Raw genomic sequence first — 23,407 nt, forward strand, 5'->3', positions numbered from 1 at the left:
AGCAAAAAGTTCTACCTATTGTACGTTAGTCAGGAATAGAAACATTCAGTTTTTGTATCTATCAAACAGGTGTTCTTAGCTCCAGAAGTAAACAGCATCAACTGTAAAGGGCCATAACCATTTACAGTCATTCCTGAAGGAGTTTAAGTTAGTGGTACAACATGGCTGGATCCACAACTATTCATGTCTGAATAAGTTGGAGTCTGAAAGATCAATTCAACACAAATATTCTATGCTTTCAGCCAATTTCGCATCTCCTATGAAAAAAAGATGTCATGCTAACAACCCCCTACAATGTTTTAGCTCTGTGGCTTCCCCTCCCCCCCCCAGATAAACATAGGCCAAGTAATTCAGCTCAGGGGTGAAAGTAAGCTGGTACGGTGTACCAGTAAAAAGCGGCTGCTGGTACTGGCCCATACCCAGCAGGGCTGCCAACGGGGGGGGGGGGCGCAAAAGGGGCAGTGATGCTAATGCGCTGCCGCAGCAAAGGACCCTGCTTAAAGCATTGTTGCCCCTTCCCCCTCCGCCCGGGGGGGGGGCGGGGAGGCAAAGGAGCAGCTGCCCTGCGGCTAGTGATTTAAAAGGGCCCAGGGCTCCGGCCGCTCCCTTTAAATCGCCACTGGAGTCCCAGATACTGCAGGCCAGGCAGCACGGATAGTCTGGCTGGGGGGTGCTGAAACCCCCCCCCAGCCACGCCCCTTCCACCTGAGGCCCCATCCCTTCCGGAGATGGAGAGCTGCAGCTTCAGAACCTGCTACTGAACCCTTCATTGAATGACAAATGGGAGATACTTACCACTGTTTAAAAAAGGAAATTCCCATTAGCAATGAACTAGCACAGGAAATTCAATACTCAAATTATTTGAATAAATAATTCAAAGAAGCCTGGAGAGAACTGTATAGTTAAGGATTTTGCAGTTTTCTCCAGATTGAGATTTAAGCAGTTTCTAGACTTTCCAACTTCAACACCCTGTATGACATTATAACCAAGGCAAGTTCATACTGCTCAATCTCAGCTTGAAAGATGAACAGAACTAAGGCGTAAACTTTCCTCATTAGTCTTAATGAAGTGTCCTTTGAATGCTAATAGTCAGGAATAGTGACCTTCTGTGTACAAAGTAGTGCAGAATCAGATTTGCTATTATGAATTTCAGTTTTATTCCCAGTAGAAATGCAGAATTTCAAGTCTCTAGTAGGAAGGGAGAAATAACAGAATACCTGTTCCAACCCAATGTCTTACTGGCAGCCCTTTGTCCCTAAAGAGCCCTCCAGAGTTTGTACGGATTGTACACCATTTCCCCAATGTGGCCTGTGGAATCATTTCTATTTATCTCTTCTGCATCCCTTCATCTTTTCACTGTGGTGTAGTGCTGTACCAAGTTAACTCTGTCACCTATCACTTTGTCTGACTGACAGCAGGCACTGCAATAGAGCTGACAGTACACTGTATAGCAGCAGGATAGTTTGAACATTATCTCCAGGGGCAAGAATTAAAAACATTCTATTCTAGAAGCTTTTTCCCCTGCAAGCCATAACAGTATCACTCATGATTTATGTGGCACCACAAATATTTACTGTTCTTTACAAAACAGACTAAGCCATTACAATCTCAGACACTAGACAAGAGACAGACAATGCATTGGAAGGACAAGAGGTCAGAGAGTGGGGAGGTAATAGACAAGAACTAAGGAGAAATTTGGAGGAAATAGGACACTTGGAGGACAAACATGGAGTAGCAAAAATAAAAGTGCAAAATCAAGGGGAGAAGGAAGTGACTGGATTAGAAGGAGAGTAGGTATGGGCAGGGAAAGTGAAGGGAGCAAGAAAGGGAAGTTAGGCTATGTCTACACTTAAACCACTACACACCACAGTTGCAGTGCTACAGCTGCATCACTGTAGCACTTGTGTCAACGCTCACTATAGCTCACTCACTATAGTTTTCCCATCACTGTAGTTAATCCACCTCCCCAAGAGGTGGTAGCCAGATGAAGGAAGAATTCCAGCGTAGATTTTTCACATCCCTGAGCAATGTAGCTGGGTCAACCTAAGTTTTAAATGTAGACCTGGCCTAAGAATTAGATGTATGGTCCTGAATTGTGTAGTACAAAGAAAACAAAGGTAAGGATTCAAGGGAGAGTGAGGGTGTGATCAACAGGAAAAATGACTTGAGATGCAGTGTTTTGGCTAGACTTGAAGAGGAAAAAAGAAGGTACAGCAATCGAAGCAATATATGACCAAGAGTTGTTGTAGTAAAGATAAAGATAGGAAAAAGTAGTTTTTGATATTATACAGGTAACAATGACAGAATTTTGCAATATCTTCAAGATCAGATTGAAGTTTAAGATGGCAATATTGCAAATCAGTGGAAGGGAAAGATGACAGATGAAGTAGGAATTGCCACATTCATTGATCATGTTTTTGGCATATCAACTGCTTGCATTACTCTAAGAACCTAGATTAAAATCTGTATTTAAAAAAACTTTTTAAAGGGACATCTTTGTTCCAAGATCAAGGCAGACATCCTGCTACAACACTGGATTTTCCATAGCTTAGAAACATGCTGGGCTATACAGTGCATATGGCTTTACCATTACAATATTGCTATTTAATAAGATTAGCCTTGGAAACAAATTACATTAAGAAACCAGCTCATTTCCTTTAAGTAGCAGTTTTTAATTTTGTATAGGGCAGCAGTGGAAAGAGAAGTTTTATAAACAGCACAATTTACAGAAGTCTAGCTACAGTGTGTCAGCATATATGGATTTATTCCCAACTACCGCAGACAAAGTCCATTCTTTGTTCCCTGTCCTCCTGCTAATTTAAGCAGTTTTCTTAAGGTTTAACAAGTTTCCAAGTTAAAATTGGATGCCATGGCACTGATTGGTTTGTCTACTGAAGACAAGCCAATAGGGCTTGAAAAGGCCATGGTATATAATGCACAATATTTAGGCATACATGTCGGTATTTCTATAGCCAATTGGGATCTAAATAATCCTTGAAATATGCTCTGAACTTTAAACTCATACACTTGGAATAAGGGGTAGCACTACGGTTGCCAGGGGTCCAGTTTTCGACTGGAACTCCCAGTTGAAAAGGGACTTGGGGGATCCTGTCAGCACCACCAAACGGCCCGTTAAAAGTCCAGTCGGTGATACAGTGGGAGCCCAAGGCTCCCAGAAGCTGCTGCCTGGTCCCTGTGGGCCTTAGGCACATGGTCAGCCAGGGAGGCTCTGCACGCTGCTCCCACCCCGAGTGCAGGTTCCACAGTTCCCATTGGCCGGGAACCATGACCAATGGCAGCTGTGTGGGAAGGCACCTGCGGGCACGAAGGCAGCGCACATCGTAGAGCTGCCTGGCCGCCCATGCACTTAGAGTCCACAGGGACCCAGCAGCCGCTTCCTCGGAGCTGCGGTAAGCGACAGTGGGACCCCGCACCCCAACCCCCTACCCCAGCCCAGGAGTTCCCTGCTGTACCCAAACCCCTCATCCCCAGCCCCATCCCAGAGCCCACATCCCCAGCTGGAGCCCTCCCCAACCCTCTGCCCAAGGGAGGGGGGATGGAGCGAGTGGGGGTTCCCCTCGGAGAAGGGGCAGGGCAGGTCACGGGCGGAGCCTCAGAGAAGGGGCAGGTCATGGGTATTTGGTTTTGTGTGATTAGAAAGTTGGCAACCCTAGGTCTACCCAGCAGCACAATTAACTCATTTAACAGAGTTTCATTTATAAAGCCCACCCATCCAGTCCATTGGGAGAGATCAACAGCAAACTATGTTAAATAAAGATCAGAGACCATCTTCTTTGAATTGTCATAAAAACAAACAAACAGGGAACTACCAGTGGTTACCCATAACTATGTGGAATACAGGTATGGGGGGATGTGGACTGTGTGGTTTACAGAAAGAAAGTGGAAAGGAAATTCCATACCTAGGGTCAACCAGGGCAAAGGCAAGATTGCCTTCCAGTTATGATGAGGTCGTGGGGAACTTTCACAGAGGTGGTATTTGGGTAGAAATGCCCATGAGAAAAATGCTCAGGGAGGACATTTCAAGCACAGCCGCACATACAGATAAGGGCTTTAGAATCAACAGTGCCAGCTTAGTCAGTCAACAAAGAACCCAGTGCAGGTGTAATATGATCATGCTAACTAAGCCAGCAAGCAAAGGCGAGACTGCTTTCTGAGAAAACTGCAATGATAGAGAAGCCCAAGTAAAGAGAAATGACACTCACCTGCCCAGTGGTAACGAGGACATGTGCGGCTGTTTGTGAGGTCTCCACAGGATAAGGAAATCACAGCCTGCAGAAGTTGTGCAATTCAGACACCTAATCACCTCAGACACATGAGATTTTCTATGGAAAGGGTAGAGAGCACGTTTTTCTATACCATCTCAAGTGAGACCACTCAAGCACACACATGCAGAAAGAGTGCTTGTGATGACCCAGAGGCAAGGCTGCTGCCTTCGCAGGATTGGCAAGGTAGCTCTAAAGCATCTAGCTGGCAGTATCATTCAGGCATTCTTCCAATAGAACATTAGCATTACCTGACCAGTGGAATATCTAATTGGGTCATTCTGGCAGTGCTGGAGAAAGAGCAAGCTCAGGAAACAAGAAGGCAAGGAGGGAAATGCAGCGCATACAGTAACTGCGACGTACAGTACTTGTCTAGCGTCTTCTAGCTAAGCCCCCGAAGTGCTCAGCCAACAACAGTTTTTGTGAAGCTCAGGCAGACAGGTAAAGGGATCAGTTTATTCATGACAGAAGGGCAGTCACCGCTGCAGTGAAACAGGAATTATCTAACAGCCCACAGCAACCTTGCAACTGTGGAGCTGCAAGTGAATCGGAGAGGAGGGGAGAGGGCGAAGGGGAAGAAGCAGAGTGCAATCACCTAAACTGAGATTTGGACACAAAACCCCCCTTTTATGAAGAGTTTCATTGACATTTTAAGATTGCAAATATTCAGGGCTTTGTCTTTACGTTGTATCTGACAGAAGCTTCACAAGCAGCAAACCATCATCTAGCACCAGGGTGGAGCATTGTGTTCAGTAGAGTGAGAGGAGAGAGGACTTCCTACTCCAGTGATTTTCATGTATTTAGGCTACTGAAGTGTTATTTGTAAATATTACTTCCTACATTGATGGAATTTTCCAGCGCAATACAATGCAATCTGCTAAAATGCGAGGTCTACAAAGGAGGAGGAGGATGACAGAATGTTGCTGATCAGACAAACCAAATCAATTATTCCTGAGCCCTGAATGAAATGATTGGGGTAATACTTCAATTGTCAATTTTTTCCCCTGAATTTCAAATCCTGGACATGCTTTGCATGCACTAGATTCTTGGTCTTGTAACCGGCTGGGAGGGGCTTTGAAGATGTAAAGTGCTAAGTATCATTATTTTAAACATATTGCTGGGCTAATTTGATGTAGGGTCTGAAGATGAGCCCCTCCTTCTATAGAGCCAGTTCATGATGTTTGATTCACAGACCCCTCTAAAAGCTAGCTCAGTGGTAAAGAAGTAGAATAGCAGCACATCCTCAGCTTGGGAGGCTGGGCGCCTCAATGCAGCTACATCATCTCCATAAGGATGTGGTATGGTAAGAAAACCCAGGAGCACTCTATGCAACACAGGAGCTGGGAGGAGCTGACATGCAGGGAGTGAGTCTACACTAACATAATTGCCAATTTGTTAAAATCCTTTGGATTCCCTATGGTTCGTTATTGCTTCAGCAACCTTCCAGCAACACCTCTACTTGGTGATATCTGAACAAATTTCTGCGCCTTTTACAAGAGCAGCACGGTAGGACGTTATGGCTGTGTTCCTCCACACCAAATACACTTGAAAGTTGTACCAGTATAATTTTCAATGGGGGTGCAAATTTTCCTGAAACCGTTATACCAGCAGAAGCCCTAGGATGGATGCAGTTATGCTGATATACAGATGCCTAGAATTTCTCTTCCTGGATGGGAGTAAGCTATACCACTATTAGCAGTTTTTTTACCAATATAATTGCATCCACAGTGGGGCTCGTTCTGCTTTAACTATGCTGATACAGCTTAAGTAGTACAACTTGCTTAAACAAGCCACAAGGAAGACTTAAGAGAACACAAAATAGACTGGAAGGGCCACGGTTCACTCAACTACACGATATTCCACCAAAGGAGAAAATCCAGGCTCCTAGTCAACATACCTGCTCCTACACAGACTTTAATTTGTCAGACAATTGAGTGCATCTTTTATTGGATATATGGAGAGTGAACATGATGAAATCCCCCACAACCTCTGATTGGGACAGGCTAACCAACCCTTGCATACATTCTAATCTTGACCTGGCCAGGTGAGAAATACCTTTTATTATGTCTGGGATTCTTAAACTTGTTTACACACAGGAGTTGCACCAGTATAATTTTAAATCACTTTAATTACTCTGAGTGGGGGCAAGCCGTTGGTTTAAACTTGATTTATATTGGTTTAGCTTGCACTTGTACGACACAAACTACACAGATAAACCAACAGTGTGCCCACACACAAAGTTACATCTGTTTAACTAAGTCAGTTTTAAAATCACCGATTGTTTGACTGTACAGATCTTAGATTTTTGAAGTCATTCACATCACTCCTTTCCAAACCAAACTGAACTTTGCAGAGAAGCAACACTAACAGCCTGGAAGGCAGCAGCGAACAACAAATTATAAATAGGAGGCAGCTTCAGACAGAGTCTGGAAATGGATGCTGAGCGATTGCAATGTCAGATCAACTTTGCTGCTCAAAGTATCAGAGTGGGGCCAGGTTTAGTTTTAGCCTGAAAAGGCAATGACACAGAAAAGGCTAATGGCAGGTGGTCATTCCACATTCTGTACATTTCACAAAGATTTACGACCAAGCCTGAATCCTGGAAAAGCAAAACCGAAGTAGTTCCAGTGTCCCTCTGCAAGGTCAGCTTATTGTATTGTGGAAATGTTAGGAGTGAAACTCAAAGATAGGGATGAGGTTCAATTTTTCCAGTTAGAGCAGGATTTAAATCCCTTTGTTAAGAGTGAAAACAAAGCGAGTACCAAGACCAAAGTTACACCATTTGCTTTTAGGGTAAAGATTTACTTTTCTACATAGTTTCAAATAAGTTCACTCTGTGACCAAGGAGTTGAAATGACTCTTGAATTTTTAGGACTGGGTGTAAAATATTTCAGAACTTAACTTACAAACATCTGTTTTAACACCCAAAACTTGAAGCGGATTTAAGTCTAAACAGAGGCCTAGGCACAAGATCCCCCCCCAAAGAACTCCATTAGTATCCATTTGTAAATCTTGCATATGTTACAAAACATACGATCAAATGCCGAAGTTTTGAACACTGGAGTTGTGATTATCATCATTTAAACAGCTCTTGATATAGCAAAACAAGGTGTCTAGCCAGAGGAGCTCCAAACTCAGCACAGTCCAATGAACTCAGGAGCCCAACAAAACCAGCACCTTCCACAGCAACTTGCCTATTGGCATGCAATAGAGAACCCTGCAACCACTACACACAAGGAGCACCGCTACTTCACACCAGCAGATGCACATTAGCAGACTTCCTATTCTGCCCTTCCGTGCTTCTCAGGAGTTACACAAAAAGAGGGAGGAAGGAACATTGAGGCATCCATAAGCTCTACAGGGTATTGAGGGGTAAACATAAGTGTCCTAGGAAACCCCCAAGCTCTGAAGACACTGATGGTTGTAGGAGCAGGGATGATTTGGGGCAGGGCAATCTCCCTTTCCCTCCATTTTCAAGGCTTTTTAGTTATCAGTTAAGAGCCTACAAATGCTCCCCCATGGGTCTGCACAGAGCTACCACTAGACAGGTTATTTGTACACCCTTTCAAGCTGAAGGTACAGAATGAGTCCCCACAACAAGGGCTCTGGGATTTGTCAAGTTCACACAGGTTCCCATGAATTTGCAGTCCAGGGAAAACGATTGCAAGAGTGCACCTCCTAGCATACCCCTGCTGCACCTACCCTCAGGGAACATTTGAAATTAACTCCAAACCCAGATCCCTGGAATCAGAATTGGCTCCTTCAGCATGTTAAAGTTGCATCATCACCACTAGGCCAAGCAGCATCATTCATTGCATGTAGGATTTTGTTCTAGAGAAAAACAACAAAATATTCCTTAAAGGGTCCTCCATTTCTGTTTTGAGTTACACCCTACCCCAGTCCTCTGAAAAAGTCTTTTTTCCGCATAAGTTATAGCATGTGTAACTCCACCCTCTCACCCCTAACCCAGAAGAGAAGTATCTTGGAAAGTTTGTAATTTAAAAAAAATCAAAAACTCATTTGCGTGGTGTTTCACTTTTTGACAATTGTTCTAATACATATACTTCTACCACACCAGCTTTGCAGACCTGCTGCATGCACTTAATGAAGAGCTAGATCATGGGACTATTTTTATCAAGTTGAAGTGCTACATTTTTTAGTGGTTAGTGATGATCTCTGTGTGTTATGGCCTCTGTGAGAACCCTGGTGAGTGCCATATGAGCCACACTCTACCTAATCGGCACTTTCAAAAGAGTCTCTAGCCCTCTTCATTACCTTTCAAAAATATAAACTGAACGCTAGTCTTGGAAGTTTATCAGACACTGATGCCTATTTCATGTTATAGAATTTATGGTAATCTCATTCAGGCTTTAACAGCAACAGAACTCTGCATTCAAATACCATCCCTAATCTTTCAACTGGTTCCTCTAGCTCAGGCTTCAGATGTGCTATGACATAGCTGTAGATTGGCAGAGCACTCCAGGTATTCAGTGTGAGAAGCACCACACAACACAGTTTTATGCAAGATTCCTATATCATCTGCTGGCATAAGGAGCTTTTTCAACTGCAGAAGTATTTACACAGGTCGGTTATAAGGCCTTGAATGCGTCTTCATATCAGGGCACAGTATTGTTACACCCACCCAGCACCTTAAAGGTCTATTTGCCACAGGCAAAAAGAATGCTTCCTCCAGAATTGAAGTTTTCATTTAAAAAAAATAATTTATAGTGGTGAAAGTAAATTTCCAAGCATCATCTGAGTGTAAACAAATACAGTGCTCCTCTTCTGAAATCTGCAGACAGCATTACTGCTACTGCTCAGAGCTTTCTGAAGCAGCAATAGACGTAAGGGACCAGAACCCTGTAAATCCACGGATGTCTGCTTTATATCCGCAGATATCCACATATCCATATGCGGATCTGACACAGATACAAATTTTGTATCCGCGCAGGGCTCTACTTGTCAGTTTTCAGAGCTGCTACTGAGAAAAGTGGGGATGGCAGTGAAACTGACCAAAAAAATCTCATCAATTTCATTTTGTTCCTGCTTGGGAAAGCTCTGAGCAGCAGCAGAAACAGACAGACAGAAACAGACAAAATCTATTTACTATTGAGGACTGAATGGAGGCTGGAAAAGGAAGTAGCATAGATGGACCTCCCCCAATACTGGTGTCAGTATGCTGGAGAAGGAATAGAGATACCCCTGCCCATCTTCCTCCCAAGCAAGTAAACTGGGGGTGCAACAGAGTAGGGAGGAATGGGACTACAAAGGATGTCTCCACCCCCCTACCTTTCAGCAGCTGGATATGGGGTATGAGGGCTGGCTTCAAAATTTAACACCTACTAGCTAGAGAAGGATATAAAATATGCTGCCCCTGAAGAAGGGCCAAGAAAAGCATCCTGGTAGGTATTCCCTAGTAGATGGGGGAGAAAGGGTATTGGCTTCTCACTGGCAATGTCTGCCCTGGACAGGGAGTTCCCAGTTTGGTTTCAATATGTGGTTAATTAAGTGCCAAGCACAATTCCAAGCCCTACTTGGGGGCACATGTACAGGTGTACAGAGGCAGGTGTAAGGGACTGAAGACAGCTCTCAAAAAAAAAAAAAAAAAAAAGGCCTGATCATGATTTAACATAGCAAAGTAAAGAAGATGTGGAGTGAATGCAGAAAGGGAAAAAAGTATTCCAAAAGCAAAAGAAATTGAGTGAATTGGTCACATAGCATTCAGTGATTATTTTTCACTTTTCATCAGTCTTTGTCCAATTAATTTGTCTGACCAATACATCTCTGGGGTATTCAGCTATCTCCACAGCTGCTCAAACAGCACTTGGAGAATATATTGTCTGATGAACAGCAGTAAAAGATATCAAAAATCAGACATTTTTTTCCTACTATTCAACCAGCTCTAGTAGTAAGTTATATTTTTAACAATTTATCAAATAGAAATTTGATGAACAATGTTATAATTAAATAGAGTACAACCAGTACAGCACTATTTAGTTTAAATTGCTGGAAGTACAGCTTGGAGAAGTGGCTTTGTGGAGGTCTGATGGCACAGGTATGTTTCACCTTGACTAGCAAACCAATCCTCTGACTTGTAGGAATTGAGTATGTTTCAGTGATAGAGCCACCTAAATCTAAATGATATTAAGCTGGATGTATAGGCAAAACTAAATTTAAAGGTGTGCAGGCCAAAACAGAACATGCAAATGTGATGTCTGAATACTTAGCCAAATATACCCTTCACTACTTTGTACATACCTCCCCCCGAGAGCCTCCTGGCTGCTCAGAGAATCAGGAGGTGTCTTCATTACATTACCTTTCCCTTCAAGTCGAATTTTTGGGCTCCCCTTTGAACTGCACTCCCTTCATGAACAGCTCCAGTGCCTGCTGCTGCTCAGAGTTCTCCTAAACAGCTATTGCATAAAGTCAGCCCAAAACTTTAGTTCCACTAATGCCCTCAGGATTCCGAATGGCAGTAATGAAAGTGCTACAAGTCTTAATTTCACTCTGCTGCTGCTTGGCCAAGTTCTGAGGAAGATTAGCACAGGCACTGGGGATGCCTACAAGACCCAAAACCACACAATGGTGTCTACAGTCAGAAAGCTGTCTTCACAACAAGGAGAACTAGAAACATTGTTTTTTAAAGAAAGTAAAGTTTTGCAGAAATTGATTGCTGAGTTCTACCTCTCACTCACCATGAATAGTTTTGAGCCTAAACTATTTGAAAATAAAGTCTAACTGAAATTGGTATTTCTGTTTCTCCAGCTGAAATGGAGGCTTTGCTGATAAGTTAATGACACCAGCTGTTTGCAGACATTACATCAGAGATACTAAACTACTTTCCATCCTACTTAAAAATACTAAAAACAATCATAGCAAGAATTTTTATGTTGAACACACACAAAGCTACTGAAGGTTTACTTGGTGAGTTTGGCTGATGTTAACCCAGAAACAGTTTTATGGTCACTGGGCTAAGTGCACAACTTCAACTGAAGTCTACTTTGAGTTACAGCATAAATATCTGAGATCAGAATTTGGCTCTCGGATCAGGCTCACATACCACACATGACACTTCTCAGAAAGATGGCCACCACCAGCTGGAGGGTCTGTAATGCCACTTGTAATTTCAAAGGCCATTTTCAAAATACAATTTCACAGTTGTATAGCAAAGAGTAGGTCTTCCAAAGTAAATATATATTTTTTCTTAGAAAAACTGGGTGAAACATTTATGGAAGAGGAGACCAATAGCAATGGCTATCCAAATGGAAAAGTGCAAGATGCTTCAAATTTACTCTGTATGAAAGCAATAAAGTGTGTGAAGCCACCAAGTGCTTCCAGTGAAACTAAACCAATATTATCGTGTGGCCTGTGACATTTGATATATGAAAATGTAAAATCACACAAGAATGAAATGGCAGAAAGTTTAAACTCGCATGCTTAACTTGCGTAAACCAATGAACTACCAGCGGTTCTCAAACTGGGGTCCACGAACCCCTGGGGGTCCGCAAGTCATGTCTGAGGCCGCTGACCCCACTGCAACTCCTCCCCCTCCCTCCCAGTGCCTCCTACACACCACAGAACAGCTGTTCAGCGGTGTGCAGGAGGCGTGGGAGGGAGCAGGAGGAGCGGGGATGGGGTGTGCTCGGAGGAGGAAAGAGATAGGAAAGAAGAGGTGGGGCCTTGGGGGAAGGGGTGGAGACAGGTGGGACCTGGGGCTGAGCAGGGGTTGAGCACTCCAGGAGAAAATTAGAAGCCAGTTTGGGAGTCCTCAAAAATTTTTAAAACAAAATGTGGGTTCTCAGGTTGCTAAAGTTTGAGAATTGCTGAATTAGGCAAACCTCTCTGCTTGTAGCGAAAGTCTCATTTTAACTCCTTGAACACAAGCACCTCGTTTGCCTAAACGTACTTGCTTCAATGGAAAAGAAAACATTTCCTACCAACCACCCCAGCAACAAGCAGACTTGTTCCATTTAACAGAACCCCTTTCCTCTTTATGTAGCCATTTGGTTTTACAAGTGATATATGTTTTTAATTCCAGTAAAAACAATAGTATTGCAGAAATATTCAGACTGTATTATATTCTATTTGTTGCAGCTTTTATCAACACACTAGCAGTTTGTCAGGCCTTTCAACTTACTTTGGCTTTGAGGGATGGCTTTACACTATCCAGAGTGTCATCTTCCAAATAGGAAAGAAAACATCCTGTGACCCATACACTCAATACCAAAACACCATCTCTCAGATTTTCAGATATATTTAAGGTTACATGCATTATCATTTGATATAAATTTGTCAGGTGGAACATGTTTTACATCAGTCAGCATCAACTTTATCATATATAAACAGCGTTCCATGAATTCATAATATATATAAGAATGTTTAGTCTGGCATCACAGTGAAAACCCACAATACTCTAATGCAGGAGGGGGGAAAATTAGTGCAAAGTTTATTAGCATTCAAAATATCACCTCCCTTCCTGCAAATCTTTACTTACTCAATTAAGCCTTACACTTGTGTAGTCTCATTTGCTTCAGTTTAACTATTCACATGTCTAAGAACTACTCTTATGATGAGTTAACAGTTTACAATATCAAGCTCTAAATGTTATTCTTCACTGTGTTATCCAACACTTTGTTAGTCACTAAGACAGAATCCTTTCCGTACACAAATTGAAATTTGGGTGCTGTCTGCTGATCACTGGTCCCTCATTGAATAAATCTGATCTCATGGTAGAAAGAATTATCATCAGTGTCTGAAAATTCTGACAAGTATAGAGCTGCTTAATTACAAGCTTTTTTTGGAGGTCTGTATTGCAAGCGTCAGCAAGGTGATATAATAATTTCCTTGAACTGTGGCAACAATTCCCTCTTGGACTCCAAGAGAACCTCTCCTTCCAACTCTACCATGCTGCATCCACCAGTAATTAAATTTTCCTCTATCAAATACTTTTTACACCCTAAACTCTTCAATCTCTACTTATATTACTGTTGTTGCTAGAGTCCATGGGATTATCCATTATTATTACCCAGATAATTAAAGTAGAAGTACAAATGTTATAAAGTGTATGAGGTACAACTTATCAGAAAAATGTGAATTATGAATTTTCAGTACATTGTCAATTGGTGTTTTCCACAATACCAAAGCTAAAACACTCCTTTAATACCTGTACACTCAAGCAATCAAACTGTCCCAGAGGAGGAGACGGGCTAATAAGGATATGTCAAAGCACGACACCTTTGGTCATGAGGAAATATGAATACAGATCACAGCCTACATCCAGATCAGAAAGGGTCACATTCCTTGAACAAGATGCTAGGTGTCCCAAGTATTTCAGTTCACAATACTAACCAAACCAAGACAGGAGCTACTATAGGACTCAACTACTGTTGCTTTTTTGTGCTACAGTAATCAATATATTTTTTTAAAAAAACATAATTTCAAGGTTTTATCACTTGACCATAAAAATCTAATGCAGTGATATTTAGTCTACAAGGTCTCAGCCAGCGTAAGAAACAAGAACTTTTAAATACAATTTAAAATAAACCTGACTTCACTGACAAAAGCAACCAGCTGTAATTTCAGATGCTCTGCTAAGTTCCTTGCCAGTCATTTTAAACATATAGCTGCCTCACTGTTGTACCAGGGTACCACAGATTTGACATTAATACACTATATCACATAACACACTGCATTACATAGGCACAGCATAAGCTAAGGGATGAATTGGTCTTGATTCTGAATTTCCAAGATTTTGACATTTTAAGGCTAGCCTCTAAGGTTACTTTTGCGTAGTTTGCAGTACATTTGGATTTATATTAATAGAATCCATGTTGCTTATCTGAGACTCTGGCACCTTGTGGTCTCTGCAAAGGTTGCCAAAAAAAAGTTTTGGAAGTCAAAAGTATCAGGGCAACTCTCACATGGTAGATATGAGGAGGCAGACAAGAGCCCATTTTGACCTTGCAAAAATGGCAACCCCCAAGTTTCCCAAATACAGTAATAATTTCTAGACATAAAAAACAGTCTTGGAGCTGAAACAGTTTTTATACATAAAGTTTCAAGAAATCAGAGTTTTCAATTTCTCTGTCTGTGGCAAGATTGGACAGGCCAGGACTCTATTTCGCCTATTTAGCGGCTCTATTTCTTTGTGAGATTTTACAAGAATCAAACTGCCTGATTTTTTAAAATAGCCAGAGCAGATAGTATATTATTGCACTAGATGCTATAGGGTCCCCTCTGTAAGTGCTGACAGAGAAAGATATGCAAAATGGACCTCTCTCACACATAAGCCTTGTTTATTTCACTTTGTTTGTAAACATCTTAAGAAGCAGATATATGTATTGCAGGTAACAATGGCCAATCTAATCTTTCCCTCTCCTGCAAGAAACTGACAAGATATTTGAAAGCTTTGTTTTCTTTCTCCTCAGTGATACCCTCCCCCTAACCCAAGAGGAAAAGGCAGTGGAATGAGCCAAGTCTCTACAGTCTTATTTTCTTCTCCTCCTGGGTTCTTGGGGAGGGAGCATTATTTTTTACTGGTGGAAAGAAAAAACATGTGGCTGTTATTGGGGGAAGAAAGGCAATGTAGTGCAAGACATAGAGAGCGAACAACAGCATGATAGGGGTGTAACCTGCTGCAAGGAGAACATTAAATCGGGGAAGAATGAAATTTGATGAGCAAGGAGGATTCTTTTCACATAGTGCTGGGCAGCGATCAGTAGTTATTCCAGAGTGGGACTGTAAGGGGTGAGGTGCGGGGAAGAGAAGGAGATGACTATCTTGATCTTGTCAATAGCCTGGAGGAAGGTTATTACATTGTGCCGCGCAGCGAAGATTACTTGACACAGGAACTTGATGGGGCAGATTTTGTTTCAGGGGATGAGAAGTCCTTAGATACAATTACTTGCAGAAGAGCTACCAGATGTATTACTTGGTGAAAGGGTCAACCACCCCAGCGAGAAAGGTGATGGGACAGCACCCCTTGACCCTTATTACCTCCCATCTCCACAGCTGGTACTTGATATAAGGCTGTGAAGAGCCAAGTACCTGTCTGTGAGGATGGGAGGTAGCAATTACCCTGCCCTTATCAGGAAAGTCACCTCTCAGATACCATCACCTGGTAATGCCCAGGGCAAAACCAGCATGTCTCCCAGGAGTTAGCCATACAAAAGTAGGCATCAAGCCTAAGAGGTCCTGGCCCTTGGGGAGTGGAACAGACCACCTACCGGGGAAGGAGGCGACAGCCCTGGGGGTGGGCGGGGGAGATCAGTGTAGGTGGCCCCATGAGGGTAAGTCCAGAGCAGTCTGGGAAACAAAATCCCCCGGGAGTCCCAATCCCAGAGGAGGAATCATGCAGGGGATGAGGGTGCAGAGGGAAGGCCCCCTGGAGGTTCCAGTCCCAGGAGAGATCCAAGGGGTCCAGCCCCAGGGTGGGGGTGGGGGGGTGCCAGCCCAGGGATGGTGGGAGAGAAGGTCTTGCTAGTGTCAGTCCCGTGGGGATGCGGGAGGCAGGTTCTCCTGGAGGAATAGGGGTCCATTGCCAGGGTGTCAGTTTAATGGGGGATCAGGCACGGGGATCCGGTCCCAGGGGCAGTCCGGGCCGGTGTCCGGTCGGGAAAGGTCAGTCTTGTAGGGTGTCAGAACCGGGCGCGGGGAAGGGGTCCGGTCCCAGGGGGCAGTCCGGGCCGGTGGGTGTCCGGGCCGGGCGCGGGGAAGGGGGCCGGTCCCAGGGGGCTGTCCGGGCCGGTGGGTGTCCGGGCCGGGCGCGGGGAAGGGGGCCGGTCCCAGGGAGCAGTCCGGGCCGGTGGGTGTCCGGGCCGGGCGCGGGGCGGGGGGGTCCGGGCCGGGCGCGGGGCGGGGGGGGCGGGCCGGGCGCGGGGCGGGGGGGGGGGTCCGGGCCGGGCGCGGGGCGGGGGGGGGGGTCCGGGCCGGGCGCGGGGCGGGGGGGGGGTCCGGGCCGGGCGCGGGGTCCGGGCCGGGCGCGGGGCGGGGGGGGGGTCCGGGCCGGGCGCGGGGTCCGGGCCGGGCGCGGGGTCCGGGCCGGGCGCGGGGTCCGGGCCGGGCGCGGGGTCCGGGCCGGGCGCGGGGGCCGGGCCGGGCGCGGGGCGGGGGGGGGGGGGGCGCGGGGCGGGGGGGGGGGGGTCCGGGCCGGGCGCGGGGCGGGGGGGGGGGTCCGGGCCGGGCGCGGGGCGGGGGGGGGGGGTCCGGGCCGGGCGCGGGGCGGGGGGGGGGTCCGGGCCGGGCGCGGGGCGGGGGGGGGGGTCCGGGCCGGGCGCGGGGCGGGGGGGGGGGGGTCCGGTCCCGGTACCTGGTGCAGCGCTGTCAGCCCGTCCACGTTGGCCGTGTTGATGCGGGCACCGCGGGCCAGCAGGCGCTTCACCTCCTCGGCGTCCCCGCTGGAGCAGGCGGCCAGGAACACGGCGCCCTCTTCGAAGCGGACGCGGGGCGCCCCCCCGCCGCGGTGCCGGCCCCGGGCGCCCACCGGCGCCAGCGGCTCCAGCTCGGTCAGCGAGCCCTTCCAGCGCCGCAGCTGCTCGGCCCGCCGCAGCCGCGCCGACTCGGCCCGCTTCACCCCCAGGTGCCCCGGCTCCGACATCGCCGCCGCCGCACTGAGGAGCAGGGACCGCCGCGAGCTTCACCCCGGAGGAGCGCGCAGCGCCCCCGCCGCCATGTTTACTACTCCTCGGCCGCAGCGCGCAGGCGCCGCCGCTCTCCAGCCCCATGGGACACGTAGTTCCCCAAGGTCCGCCCGCCCCCCCGGCCCTGAGCGGACTACAACGCCCAGCATCCTCCGCGCCCCGGCGCCGCGCCTCTCCTTTCCGCCCGCTCGCGCTCCGCCCCCTGCGGACTACAACTCCCAGAATTCCAAGCGGACAGGGCCGGGCGGGGGCCGCCGGCGGAACGGGAAGCACTTTCCCTTTCTTGCAGGTCGATGACGAGGGTCCTGCCTTGCTTCTGCCCCTCCCCTCTGTGCCGCAAGACCAGGAGGTGCTGGGGGCTGCTAAAAGCCCGGGAACCCCCCCGGTGCATGCAGGTGAGTACTGGGTGTTACTGCTCCTGATAAGGATGGCAGGGACCCTATCTGGAGGAGGTGTCAGAGCAGCAGCCCTGTTAGTCTGTACCCGCAAAAAGGAAAGGAGGACTTGGGGCACCTTAGAGACCAACACATTTATTAGAGCATAAGCTTTCGTGAGCTACAGCTCACTTCATCGGATGCACGAAAGCTTATGCTCTAATAAATGTGTTGGTCTCTAAGGTGCCACAAGTCCTCCTTTTCTATCTGGAGGAGGGGTGCTAAGAAAACCGCCCGATGTTTTTGCCCTGCAGCCTTAGGCGCCCGAGGCTTCTCTTGCAGCGTGGCATCCTGTTTCGCCTCCTAGGCGGTGTCTTGCCGCAACTGGCCCCAGTTGTGGATTTTCTATGGGCAATTCAAAGACATAAGGTGTTTAAATGTATTTTAAAAGCAACATACGTTAGGCTGCACAGTTCGGCCTTGAGCCCTGCAACCGCTTCCACACAGATGGCACTTTAAGCACATTACTGGGCCCGCTGACATTTGCGGGATTAGGGCCTAAAGTATTCAAATGTCTGGAAGTGTTGAGGCTGAACTGCAAGTGCTTGCCTAACTTTACACATCGAAACCCATGGATATACTCACATGCTTAAAGACAAGCATGTGTATAACTGTTTGCAGGATCAGGTCCTAAAGGCGCACATACAAACTTTCCCCTGCTTCCTCATAAGCGTGCATCATGAACCGGTTTTTAATTACTCAATAATATTGAATTGTAATAAATTCATATAACATGTTCTTTCTTTTTGTCTTCTCTTTGATCAGTAGGAACATTTGATTGAAAGGAAAAACTTCGTTGTTTAGAAATTAACTCACTCATGTGCCTTATTCTAAATTCAGTACACTCCCTTTGATACATCACATCTGTTTGCAGTGGGAATATTTTTAAGGCTACAAACTGAGAAAGAAGGAGCAGCAGATTAATTTTGAAGTAACAAAGTTCCTATTTTCATGAACAACAGCAAGCAGAGAAGGAAAAAAGAACCCAGAACATATTAGATCAGAGCTGAATTGTTTCAAAACAGAATATTTTTCAGTTTTCCATTAGGAGTCAGTCAGTGACTACATTTTATTCGATAGTTTCAGTATGTTTCTGTTACATGTACAATAGAACCTCACCAATACGAACACCAGAGTTACAAACTAACTGGTCTGCACACTTCATTTGGAACCAGAATTACGTGATCAGGCAGCATCAGAGGAAAAAAAAGCAAATTCTGTATGACTAAGCAAAATGGCAAGCAGTAGGAAGCGCAAACGTGTCACACTTTCAATTGACACAAAACTAGAAATATTAAAAAAACTGGACAGTGGTGTTAGCCTCAGCAACATAGCGGTAGAATATGGTATTGGGAAATCCACCATCACCGATATTCGAAAAAGCCAGGAAAAAATAAAGCAATTTGCAAAAGAAGCCAAAGACAACGGAACAGTAAAAAGCAGGTGTATTGTACGCAAAGCTGCTGATGATGCTTTCGATAAGGCAATGCATCTGTGGTTTGCACAAGAGAGATCAAAAGGCACTCCTATAAGCGGTGTGATGGTTACAGAAAAGGCAAAGTTACTCTACCGAGAAATGTATCCAGACAAAGGTGAGAACCATTTTAAAGCAAGCACAGGATGGCTCTGTCGGTTCAAAAATCGGCATGGAATACGGCAGTTGAGGATGCAAGAAGAGTGCCTGACAACTGACTGGAATGCTGCTGGTGTATTTAAAAACATTTTCAAATCATTTATTGAACAACATGAACTTACTCGGGACCAAGTGTTTAACTGCGATGAGACAGGCTTGTATTGGCGCCTGCTTCCAAACAAGACTCCAGCAGACAGTTCAGAAAAACAGGCAAAGAATTTCAAATCCAGTAAAGATCGGGTCACGCTGATGGCTACTGCTAATGCAAGCGGGGATTTCCGTCTCCCATTGGTGTTCATTCACAAAAGGCCAAAACCTCGCTGCTTTGCAAACGTCACTATGTCAGCTCTACCTGTCCATTACTACAGCCAGCGCTGTGCTTGGATGGATAAAGGCATTTTCTCTGATTGGTTTTTTAAACACTTTGTTCCGCTTGTGAAAGACTACCTTACCTCAAAATCGTTACCTATCCGAGCTGTGCTACTGATGGATAATGCTCCATCTCACCCTGCCATTGAAAATCTATTGACGGAAGACGGAAGCATTCGGTGTTTGTTTTTGCCACGAAACGTCACCAGCCTCGTTCAGCCAATGGACCGAAGTGTTCTGGAAAACATGAAATGCCGATACAAGCGAAACCTCTTACAGCAATTATTATTGGGATCAATGCAATTTGAATCTTACACAGATTTTTGTAAACAGCTGACAATCAAAGATGCTGTCTACATGTGTGCCGAGTCCTGGAGTGAGATTAGCTCTGAGTCTTTGAGACGCTCATGGAATACACTTTGGCGGTGTATTGATAACACTGAACCAGATAATTTAGAAAACAATGACCAGATGGAAATAAATCAACTAGATTTTTCTGAAGAGCGACAGCTTTTGGATATCACCATTGAGGAACAGGAGGAATGGCTAAATGCAGATAAACATGAGAACGGACACCCTATGCTTACTGACCATGAAATAATTGAATTGGTACGAGAAACAGCACAACCAGACAGTGACAGTGATAAGGAGGGGGAGAATGCCAAGAAGATCCCACACATGCAAGCAGAAGAGTGTTTCACTGCCTGTCTTCAGTGGCTTGAACAACAGCCTGAAGCCACACCGATTAACCTAATGATGCTTCACAAGCTACGCACCTTGGCAGCAAAAAAGCTTGTTAGCAACCTCAGGCAAAATACCATTAAAGATTTTTTCAAGTCTATATAGTTTATGCTGTAAAGTTAAGCAGGAAAGTTAAATCTGGATACTCTTTCTTTTTTAAATTTTCATTATAAAGACTAGTACCGGTATGTATTGCTGCAACATTTTTTTAGTGCTATTTGAATGGACATTTAAATTGGTGGGCTTTTATGTTGGCTTTTTTTTTTTTCATGGATAACTAACACTAAAAAAGAAGCAAGAGAAATTAGTTAAAATTGAAATATAGTACCATGTTAAACGTAAACTACTAAAAAAAGGGAAAGTTTTTTAAAAAAGATTTGACAAGGTAAGGAAACTGTTTCTGTGCTTGTTTCATTTAAATTAAGATGGTTAAAAGCAGCATTTTTCTGCTGCACGGTAAAGTTTGAAAGCTGTATTAAGTCAATGTTCAATTATAAACTTTTGAAAGAACAACCAGAACGTTTTGTTCAGAGTTACGAACATTTCAGAGTTAGGAAAAACCTCCATTTGGAAGGTGTTTGTAACGCTGAGGTTCTACTGTATTGTATATTATGAGCTCCCTCTGGTGGCCACAGTTGGCACTTAACTTCCCTGTTACGTATTTATTTGATGAACAATCACTTTGCAGAGTCTACGGGGGTGTGAGCCTACCAGATGCTTAGCATTCTGGCCTGATCCAGCAAAACACTTAAGCACATCCTTAACTTTAAACATAGGGGTAGGCCCATTGACTTCAGTCTATTGTGCAGGATCGAACTCTTGCTAAACAATGGAGCTAACTACTCATGGTAGTAAGCATTATGCTTGGTGTTAAGTGTTTGCCGTTTCAGGCCTTACGCGGGCTGACTTTGATATAGGAGGGAGACCATGGTTTTAAATCATGCTTTATTAAAATTCAGTCTCCTGGTTGTTAGTGGTTCCCACATCTGTTGCATCTTAGTTGTTTTTTTATCTCTATAAAAAAAAATCTCTATAATTCTGCATTAATTGTGTTTTCAAAAAGGACTTTTGCTGTCAGTGTGACAGATATGGCAATTTCCTTAAATATTGTGGTACAACTTTATTGAATGAAGTTAAAGCTTATTGAATTAACATTCACTATCTTAGGAGTTCATTATATTAAAAATGAAAATGTGTATGTATTATTGTGGGATTGTATAGAACATCTCTAGGGAGGAAACCTGTCTAAATGTTTACCCTAGGAAGTGTTATGAGCTTAGAGGACTCTTTGAAACAATGTCCTAGACAAACAAATTAAAGTGGGATTCCTAGGAGATATTTGGGAAGAGGTGAAGGCAACTTCTCACCTCCGGACCCAACTTCTGACCCTGTGCTCTGAGGAAAAAAGTAAAGCAGACCTGCGTAGGCGGTCTGACTTTGCTGGGGAATTCACAGTGTAGATAGGGAACTGCCCAGCCTGGAAAGTCATAGATTCCAAGCCCAAAAGGGGCCATTGTGATCATCTAGTCCAGGGGTTCTTGCAACAAATTTTTGGTGGCCTCAGAGTGAAGCCACCAACTCTTGCTGGTGGTCGCTCTGATAATTTTTCCTAAAATACTTAATTAACTTTAGGAAAAACAAATAAATATGCACATACAAACATCCAAATCATTGTAATTTATTGATATCGAGGATTTTTTGCAGACTCAATAATAAAAATAATGGACAGTTGTGTCTATTCTTTACTGCACCTAAACAGAATAGAAACACAAATAAAGTGTTTGCATGTTCTTGTCTTTTTGTTGTTGTTTCTTTTTGCTTTTTTGGTTGCTTCTTTTTTTTTTAGACTTGCTAGCTAGTAAGTCTCTGCTGTGAAAAGTGATATTTGTATATTAATATCATTTTTTACAGCCTCTCAGCTAGCTTCTAAGTCTTGTAGCCAATGATTTTAGTTTATTGTTCATTTATTATGTAATATTATGATTAACTAACATGTTATGTCCTATATAATCATTGTATGTTAAATAAAGTTAAATTGTAGGATTATAGAAGTATAAGATTGATCAGTAGTTAGGAGGGATAATTATTTATTAGATATCTAAGTAAATAGGGCTGAAACGCAAGGCCTACATGCTGAGGCCTGTAAGATTTTAGCTTAGCCATGCTAGGCTTAAGAAATGCTTGACATAAGTAAGTGACCAAAGAATGACCCTATGCCACAAGATTATGGGAAAAGATGTACTAATGGGTGATATTCCAAAAAATTAACAATAAGAGTAATATTTTGCTTACAAGATACGTGGTAGTCACATTTTTCTAACACATGCCCTAACCACAGGGTTCACTATGTGTGCAAATGCTAATGATATATAGTCAGAATCAGACTTTAAAAAGAGGGTGCCCAGATTAGGAAAATTGAGCTCCCTATGAGAAACTCCAGCAGGAACCATCCCTCTGCTGATGATCAATTGGCAAGGCAGCCATCAGACCTTAAGAATATTGTTAAGGATGTGAGTATGGCTATATATGTAACTTGTGCATAGGTGTGTATGGAATTTCTATATGCTTGGGTTATCATAACTTTAACTGTAACTTTAATAAAACTTGGAAAACTGACTAGACCTTGTACTTGTGGATGTCTGTGTGGTCATTACCGTTGGTCTTTGTGTTCCCAGAGATTCTAAATCTGAAGCAAGTAGCAGAGGTGACTTTCACTCTGTTGAGCTGGAAACTAGCCACCACCCACGGTGGTGTAATACAACATTACTAAATTCACTTCAAATAAAATTCAAGGGTACAGATTGGCACCCAGCGTAGAGCTCTAAAGAAAACAGACTACGTTAGACCATATGGGTGTAATTAATACTATGGTGATCAGTGTGTTATAAGAACATGTAGCAAATAAGTGATGCCTAGACTTCTAGATAAAGGTGAATTTCACCCCAAAACTGAAAGTTATTGTTAAACTCAAATATTTGCCAAAAGCAAGGTTCAAACTGTATAAATATTCTACAGTGGGACTGTTTAATTTTGCACTTATATGTACATATCTCTCCTGTGATACCAGCAGCCATTTCCATGCCGACCAGTTCAGATTCCCCTGATGCCAGGTGTGTCACATCGTCTCGTGAGCATATAAAGTAGAGACGTTTGAACATTTTATCATTGACATTTTTCCCACAAAATGACTTTTTAACAAAATGGACATTTTTATGAGACAATTTCCATATTTTTCAGGTTTTGGTGAGAAACCCCCAAAAAACCTGAAAACCTAATTTTTGTTGTTTTTTTTTTTTTTTTTTTTGGACA

General features: G+C 44.3%; 2 protein-coding genes across 7 annotated transcripts in view; one reads left to right on the plus strand and one right to left on the minus strand.

The window, feature by feature from the left end:
• The window catches only part of PPP1R12B (protein phosphatase 1 regulatory subunit 12B), a 166,739-nt gene extending 149,768 nt beyond the window's left edge, over positions 1-16,971 (minus strand). For 3 of the 6 annotated variants that reach the window (XM_043500641.1, XM_038379522.2, XM_038379521.2), the window contains exon 1: positions 16,591-16,970. In XM_043500641.1, coding sequence (XP_043356576.1) covers positions 16,591-16,878 — 288 coding nt within the window. In that variant the 5' untranslated portion in view covers positions 16,879-16,970. Of the gene's footprint in view, positions 1-16,590 lie in introns of all 6 variants that reach the window. The other 3 variants (XM_038379523.2, XM_038379524.2, XM_038379520.2) reach the window with 2 other exon arrangements.
• A 197-nt stretch (positions 16,972-17,168) lies between these two features.
• Positions 17,169-22,819, plus strand: LOC119846497 (jerky protein homolog-like). Its single transcript, XM_038380274.2, has 2 exons — positions 17,169-17,316; positions 18,121-22,819. The coding sequence occupies exon 2, from the start codon at positions 18,590-18,592 to the stop codon at positions 20,201-20,203; it is 1,614 nt and encodes a 537-aa protein (XP_038236202.1). The 5' UTR covers positions 17,169-17,316; positions 18,121-18,589; the 3' UTR covers positions 20,204-22,819.
• Positions 22,820-23,407: the final 588 nt, after the last annotated feature.

The sequence above is a fragment of the Dermochelys coriacea genome, chromosome 21 (genome assembly GCF_009764565.3).
Source record: "Dermochelys coriacea isolate rDerCor1 chromosome 21, rDerCor1.pri.v4, whole genome shotgun sequence".
Taxonomy (NCBI): Eukaryota; Metazoa; Chordata; order Testudines; family Dermochelyidae; genus Dermochelys; species Dermochelys coriacea.

Excerpts from the sequence above, each read along its gene's own strand:
- LOC119846497 (XM_038380274.2), top strand. The coding sequence starts at position 18,590 with ATGGCAAGCAGTAGGAAGCGCAAACGTGTCACACTTTCAATTGACACA.